Source organism: Ochotona princeps, chromosome 4, assembly GCF_030435755.1.
Source record: "Ochotona princeps isolate mOchPri1 chromosome 4, mOchPri1.hap1, whole genome shotgun sequence".
Classification (NCBI taxonomy): domain Eukaryota; kingdom Metazoa; phylum Chordata; class Mammalia; order Lagomorpha; family Ochotonidae; genus Ochotona; species Ochotona princeps.
Genome location: NC_080835.1, coordinates 13075733 through 13084113, shown reverse-complemented (window position 1 = coordinate 13084113; position 8381 = coordinate 13075733). Strand labels below are relative to the sequence as shown.

At 38.8% G+C, this 8381-nt stretch overlaps 1 protein-coding gene across 1 annotated transcript; it reads left to right on the top strand.

Moving 5' to 3' along the window:
- Positions 1 to 3272: 3272 nt before the first annotated feature.
- LOC131479974 (olfactory receptor 5M10) lies at positions 3273 to 4220 on the top strand. Its single transcript, XM_058662254.1, has one exon. The coding sequence runs from the start codon at positions 3273 to 3275 to the stop codon at positions 4218 to 4220; it is 948 nt and encodes a 315-aa protein (XP_058518237.1).
- The last annotated feature ends 4161 nt before the right edge of the window (positions 4221 to 8381 follow it).

The following is an 8381-nucleotide window of genomic DNA, read 5'->3' as shown; positions in this document are numbered from 1 at the left end:
AAGCTTCCTCTTCATCAATTGAAGTTGTATGTAACTAAACTATGAATTTTTCAACTACATTTTGATTTTTTTTTTGGATTGTATTGATCTGAAACTGTACATTGGATAATACAGGATGTGACAGCATCTTTATGTTTGTAGTCTCTAAGAAATTGTGAAAAATGTCCAAGTATATAGCTTTCTATTTTGAACCTTCAGCTTAAATTAACAAATGTTATGAAGTAGCAGTTTAGGATAGGAAGATCCTCAGACCTGTCTCTGGTTTCTAGGATGTTCAGGAATGAACACATCTGGGCAGAGGTCCTCTGATTGGAGCAATTGTCTTGCTTCTGTTCACTGGATTATATCGCCCTTCTGTCACTTATAGTCTCTGTAGTCATTCTAACAGTTTTCTCTCAAATTGTTTTGTCTTATGAAATATCTTATAAAATAAAAGTGCATCTAAGCACATTTCCCTTGATTCATATAATTGAAAGATTTCATTTATTTCCCAAGCTAAACTGGATATCTAAGGTATATGCACAGTGAGCTGTCAGCATAAATGGTAGATAAGGGTTTGGGCCTCAAAGGAGAATCTAGTGCATCAAAAACTTCAAATTAATGTTATGCTCTTGAGGACTAAAAACATTCTAATTGGATCCTCAGAATTGTTCAAATACTTCAGGGACCGTTGCTAATAAATATATTATAAACCTCCTCATTTTGTTTTTCATAAATAGGATGAGTTAACATTTACAGGTAGGTTGCTGCTTGCATTTTTTTTCACTAAAATCACAGGTTAAATTTTTATGTGAAATTGTTATCCCATCATTTTGGGATAAATATTTCAAAAATTTAGTTTGATCTTTCTCCTCACATATCAATCTTTCATTGACTCTGCAAACAATTCACGATACTTTTGAACGGTTAACTTACTTATATGTCAGGCAGAGGGACACAAAGGGAGAGCTGGAAAAAGACAGAACACTGTTTAGGATGCATGCACTAGTGTCACAGGCCCAGGTCCTTGAGCCATCACCCACAGCCTGCTCGACCTCATCAACAGTGAGCTGTGCAACAAGTGGAGTAGCTAAGACTAGGACCTGAATTGAAACATATTATGCCAATGCTGTAAGTGGCAGCTTGTCCTGTACATCACAGTGCCAGCCCCAAGACTTCATTAGTGTATGGAAGACTTTCTGATAGATATGTGCAAGTCTGAGCCAAACAAATAATGGTTTCAGGTACAATTCTTCAGGAATTGTTGTGGTCATATTTTATCTTATTTTTTAATGAATCTTTTTTTAAAGATTTGTGTATTTTTATTGGAAAGGCGGATTTACAGAGAGTAGAAAAAAGAGAGAAAGATCTGTTTGTTGGTTACACCCCAGGAGACTACAGTGGCCAAGGCTGAGCTGATCTGAAGCCAGAAGGCAAGAGATTCTACTGGATCTCCCATGTGCTGGGTTGCAGGGTTCCAAGGCTTTGGGCCATCCTCTGTGCTTTCCCAGGCCACATGGCAGGAGCTACATGGGAAGTGGAGCAGCCAGGATACAAACTGGTGCCCATGTGGGATTCTGGTGCATGCAAGGCGAGGCTTCAGGCTCTGAGCAATTGAGCCGGACCCCATATCATACTTTCATAAAGAAATGATAGAAAGTGGATTAATCTGTAAAAATGATCACATCTGAACACCTGTGCATGCACACAGAATTACATTGAAGACTAGGTTAGTGGGACCAAAAATGTTGATACACTAAAATCAGCATTCCCTCAAAGGCTTACTTCATTATGTATTTAAACGCTGCCTTTTGTAAGTCTTCTATCACCATCTCAACGCATCCCTATTTCATTTTTATTATTATTAATTGTCTTTATCTAATGTTACATATTTTTGTCTGTAAGTGTATTGTCTATTACTTTTCTTCTGCAATTCCTGTCCTTTAGGGTAGGAATTTTTTTTTGTTCTTTACATGATATAGGAAAAAATAACATTTTCAAAACACACTGAAAAGGTGGGTACATTTCCATAAATTGGAATAATTCTCAGAAATTAATTATTAACTAAATAAAGTTAAGCCAGAAAGCTGTGCAATTTGTTTCGAGCTTTTTTATTTTTTATTGTAAAGTCAGATATACAGAGAGGAGGAAAGTCAGAAAGGAAGATGTTTCATCTGGCGATTCACTCCCCAAGTAGCTGTAACTGCTGGAGCTGAGCCGATCTGAAGCCAGGAACCAGGAGTTTCCTCTGGTCTCCCATGTGGGTACAGGGTCCCAAGGCTTTGGGTCTTCCTAAACAGCTCTCCCAGGCCACAAGCAGGGAGCTGGATGGCAAGCAGGGATGCTGGGACTGAAACAGATGCTCATGTGGATTCCAAGATTGTGCAAAGCAAGGACTTTAGCTACTAGGCCACAGTGCCAGGCCAGAGAACTGTGTATTTTTAACAGAGAGTTAATCATTGAAAGTTCAGCTTCTATTTTGAATCTAAAAAAAGAACTTGATTTATGATTGCAGATATCCTAGAGTTAAAATTTCTTCATTTTTCTGTTTGAATGATTTAAATGACTTGCTGATGTTTAGTTTTTATTGTTATGTCTTTTATTTAGGAAGTTTTTAAAAAAAGATTTATTTATTCTTATTGGAAAGTCAAATATACAGATAGGAGGAGAGACAGAGAGGAATATCTTCCATCCAGTGATTCACCCCCAGAGTGGCTGAAATGACTGGAGCTGAGCCAATTCAAATCCAGGAGCAAGGAGCCTCTTCCAGATCTTCCATGAGGGTGCAGGATCCCGAGGCTTTGGGCCATCCTCAACTGCTTTCCTAGACCCCAGGCAGGGAGCTGGATGGGAAGTGAAGCAGCTGGAGTTAGAACCAGCAGCCCATGTGAGATCTCAGCTCTTGCAAGACAAAGATTTTAGCTAGGCTACCACACAGGGCCCTATTTTAGGAAATTTCTAAAAAAGAAATGGAGGTGCCTAAAAGGACAGATATCCTTGTGTGAATAAATATGAAAACATGCATAACTACTAATGAATAAACATGTAAATGTGTGAGTTAATGTAAGAAAGTGACAATGGGAAATAAGGTGCGTGTTTATACTTTAATGTTTCTGGGAAATGAAACACAGAGGTACAAGGTAAAAGTCAGTAGGAATTTTGATTATTTCATGCAATGTAACTGTCCCTTAGATCAATAAATATATGACTGAAAAAATAAAACAAATGGATTCAATATTAGTGACACAATATTTTCTGCTTGTTGTCACTTCCAGTTTTCAAGGTGTAAGAAAATGTCATCACAAAACCAAACAACAGTTACAGAATTCATTCTCCTGGGACTCACAGACAATCCCGTGCTGGAGAAGATCCTGTTCGGGGTGTTTCTGGGCATCTACACAATGACACTGGCAGGAAATCTGGGCCTGATCATGCTCATCAGGACCAATTCTCACCTCCAGACACCCATGTATTTCTTCCTTGGCCACCTCTCCTTTGTGGACGTTTGCTATTCTTCCAACATCACTCCAAAGATGCTGAACCATTTCCTTGCAGAACACAAGACCATCTCCTATGCTGGCTGCTTCACACAGTGTTTCCTTTTCATTGCCCTGGTGATCACAGAGTTTTACATCCTCGCTTCAATGGCAGTGGATCGCTATGTAGCCATTTGCAGCCCTCTGCATTACAGCATCAGAATGTCCAAGAACATCTGTATCTCTCTAGTGGCCTTTCCTTATGTGTTTGGCTTTCTCAATGGACTCTCTCAGACCCTGTTGACTTTTCACTTATCCTTCTGTGGTCCCCTTGTAATCAATCACTTCTACTGTGCTGACCCGCCACTGATAATGCTGGCTTGCTCTGACACCCACGTCAAAAAGATGGCAATGTTCATCGTTGCTGGCTTTACTCTCTCAAGCTCCCTGTTCATTATTCTTCTGTCCTACCTGTTCATTTTTGCAGCCATCTTGAGAATCCGGTCTGCTGAAGGCAGGTACAAAGCATTTTCTACCTGTGGTTCCCACTTGACCACAGTCACCCTATTTTATGGCACCCTCTTCTGCATGTACTTAAGGCCCCCATCAGACAAGTCTGTAGAGGAGTCCAAAGTAATTGCTGTGTTTTATACCTTTTTGAGTCCAATGCTGAATCCACTGATTTATAGCCTAAGAAATAAGGATGTGATTTATGGCCTGCAGCAAGTACTTAGGGGAAAATTACTTCTGAACATTGGAGCTTAAGCTTCTTTCCTTTGTAATCACTACATGTCTGTAATGACATAGTGAATCTCTAAATGCATTAAACTGTAATGCTATGTTCATTGCTTGTTATGATTGTCAGCTCTAAGACCAATTTATAAAAAACTCTTCTCAAAGTTTGTGTCTATAATATGGAACAAGTTTAGTAAACCATACAATATTGATTCTTGTCTACGGCCATACCACCTTGAATGTGCCCGATCTTGCCTGATCTCAGAAGAATATTAATCCTTATTAGTATTCTTTCAGTGAACAATTCAACGTGTATAATTAAATTTCCACTATTGGGACAGTGGAAATCCATCCTCCATTATGTTGTGTTCCACAAAGCTATATCAGTATGGATAACGGTGTTACCCTGTTTGAGCTTCCTGCTTGTTACAAATGAAATATTCACACTGGAATGTCTGTTGTCGATCAAGGGCTCTAATGCCTGATGAATCTCTGTGATCTGTTAGGAAACCTAATCATGCTAATTGTATTCCTAAACTTTGAGAAAAAATGATCAATCCTTGATTATGAGTTTTTGAGCATGTGGGTCAGTTTCAGTCCTCAATACAGTATCACGTGTTTTCGGGTTTGTTTTTCACAGCAATCACTTTGACTTAGGAATGATTCTGGGAATTATTATTACTTCACAGAATTCTGTGGAAGGTTTAAAAAATAATTTCATTTAATGCCTGTTTGGGTCCCATGCTTAACTTGCTGATCTGCAGTCTATGCTGTGCAGCACGTAACTTGGGAAATGTATCATAAAAATGTATACAAATGTTTATTCATTATTAAATTCCTTTATATGTTTGCTATTTTTGCAATGTTGACTCTGATTTTAACCAACCCAGATGTCCAAATATAGAGGACTGGATAATGTAAATGTTTTAGATTTACATTGTGGAATACTAGTCAACAATGAAACAAGAATGAAATCTTATCTTTTTCAACAAAATGGATGCAACAGGGTACCGTTATTCTTAATGAAATAAGCCAGCTACGAAAACAAAAAAAAATGTTTTCTCTGACATATGGAAGCAGGTGTGGAATGCAGTATGTATGCATAAGAATGGCATTGTCACGTTGGGGATATAATTGCTGTTTTTAGCCCTTGTTTAAACTGTTCTGGAAATGTGATATTCTCACATTTATTTGCTGAAATTTATGTTTATCGATGAATTAAGCCCATGAATATAGAGTGGATTAAAATTACCTCTGTAAAACACCTAATGCATTTTTAAAACGCTATGCTCCTTGGTGATGGGGCTGGAGAGCAGAGAGATATTCCATCTCCCTAGCATGTATGAGGCAGACGTAAAGCATAACCTATCAAGAACATAACAGGGAACTTATAGAAAACAGACTTGAATCAGCAATAGACAATTATAAAACCACAAAGACATAGCGGGTATCAAGAGCGATCTTGACACCCTCTTAACAGGAGGTCATTTGCACAGAGCAGGGGGATCCCAGAGTGGAGCAGGTGGACAACAGGAGGCTTATATCCCAACACTGGAGACTCCTGGATCCTCACCAAAGACTATCAGTATGGGCAGCAAGGACTACATCCCAACTGCCAAGGAGACCACAGGGAATTGGAGTGCCTTTGGAGGCCGAGAACTCCAAGGTCATCCACTCCCATTTGAATCTCCCACATGGGATAGAAGAAGTCCAAATCCCTCCTTGCAGGGCCCAATGTCACCACCACAACAGTCAGGAGCCCTCATTGGTCTACAGAAACAGAACAATTAACTCCCTTCAGCACTAGGGAGAAGAGCTTTCTCTGGTCCTTACTTAGTTCCAACTCTGGATCCCCACCCTCTCTTGCAATGACCATCAGGGTTACCCCAGAGGTCCCCCAAAACAAAACAAAACAAAACAACAAAAAAAATAGAATAGACAGAGAGCAACAAGGAAAGCTTAGGACTAGACAGGAAATGATCAGTGGGGACTCACACATACCTTACTACGTAGGACATGAAAATAAATTACTCCTATCTAGGGTATGGAGGATTTCTCTGCATACCCCTCCCAACAGTGTTCTTTGCCTCAACTAGTGTCATATGCCTTGTTAAAGCTATAAGCCAGTTTAGACTATCCTAAAATCTGCCAAGTTCAGTAAAAATTATGCTTCAACACAATGAACTGCTAAATACTAACATAAAAATGATACGAGACAGATGAATAGTATCCTATAGGCATTTAAAGGTAGATAGAAGCCAGTTGTATACAAACTAAAATTGAAATGTCAATGAAGTAGTCACAGGATGTGGTTAAGGACCTGCATTTTCTAACATATCAGTCACTCAGTACAATGTCAATTAACCCCATAATGTTGGAAATTGTTGTTGATGTTATGTGATGGCTTTTAATCGGTTGGAATGATATTCTGCCAGCTATGCCTTTAGACCAGAGTTGGTCTCCCCAAGAAACTGTTGAATTGAGCTGGACAATAAAATGCTGGACTCTGCATGGCACATGCTTGCAATGAAAGAAACAAGACTGGATTTGAACTGTAATACTGCAATAAGGTGGAGCAATCCACCTTGCGGGGAGGGCACAGAGAGGGGATGGGGGAACACCAGAGCCTATGAAACAATGTTATAAAATAAAATGCAATTTAAAAAAGACAATTACATTCCCACTCTGCCGCTGTAAGGTGAGGATAATAGTTTCTACTTCACAGATTTGGTTAGAATTTAGAATTAGTATTTGTATTAATGTGTAATTAATTTGTCATTTGAGTTTGAGTCCTGCCTCTACTTCTTGCCACGTGCTAATGCAAACGCTGGAGGATCAGGTGATATTTCAAGTAGCCAGAATCTATGCCAGTCACCTGGGAGATCCAGATGGAGTTCTGAGCTCTTGCCTGGGTCCTTGCCCAGACCAAGCTATTGTAGGTGTTTGGGGAATGAACCAGTGGAGGGAAGATCTCTCTTTATGTCTGTTTCTCTGTCAAATAAAGCATGAAATTAATAAAACTTTTTAGAAGTTGGCTGTCAAAAAAAAAGCAGTGAGTAGAAGAGGGATTGTGGTTGATGATGGAGGAGAGCAGAGTGTGGTTGTCTTCTTGGAGCTATACCCATGGCCTTCCTATAACCTACTCACATTCTGTAGATCAATAACTACATAAATGAAAAATAAAGGTAAGTTGATCTAAAAACAGCTCAAGAAATGTACATTTGAATCATGCTTTTTGAAAGGGAAATGATGAAGGAATGATTATCTCCATTTCCTACATTTAAATTTTTAACCAGAGAGATTGTCACTTCATCCAAGTCACATGGTCACCAAGTCAGGTAAAGGTACATTATTTAATTTCAAAGTATCTCTCCTTCCACTTTACACTGAGCTAGTTATCAAAGTCCCCCACATGTGCCAGTGCTAGATGGATTTTTGGAAGTGACAAAGTGAGGAGGTTACCTCTTCGGAGGATTATTGTGATTGCGATATGCATCGTTATAGTAAGAAACATCCATTCCTGTGCATTTCAGATTGATCTACGAATTTGTATTCATGAAAGTAGAATTACCAGATTGTTCCCTGTTAAAGCAAGGATTTGGGGTTTATGAAAGACCTATAAAGACTGCATTTTCTTAATGTAAGCTCCAAGTTTTAATCTGCTCTAATTTTCTATCATATAATACATGCATCTATCAAAGCAATACATTGTATCTTTTTCAAAAAAAGATTTATTCATTTTTTTATTAGAGGGCAAATTAACAGAGAAAGAAATACAGAGAAAAAAACATTTCATTTCCCAGTTCACTCCACAAGTAGTCACAACAGCTGAGCTGAGTCAATCCAAAGCTAGGAAACAGGAGCTTCTGCCTGGTCTCCCATGCAAGTACAGGTTTTCAAGGTTTTGGGCCATAATCTACTGTTTTCCTAGGTCACAAGTAGGGAACTGGAGCAGCTGGGACATGAACCCATGCCCATACAGATCTCAGTGATTTCAAGGTGAGGATTCAGCCACTGGGTCATCGCAATTGGCCCTACGCTCCATCTTATATATACAATTACTATATGTGAAATTTAAAGTGGATTAACAATATAAAGCATATATTTGTAATAAAGCATTGGGAAATACAGACAGACACAGAGAAAAAATTTTCATTATGTTTTGCACCAAAAATATGCACAATTGTTTTG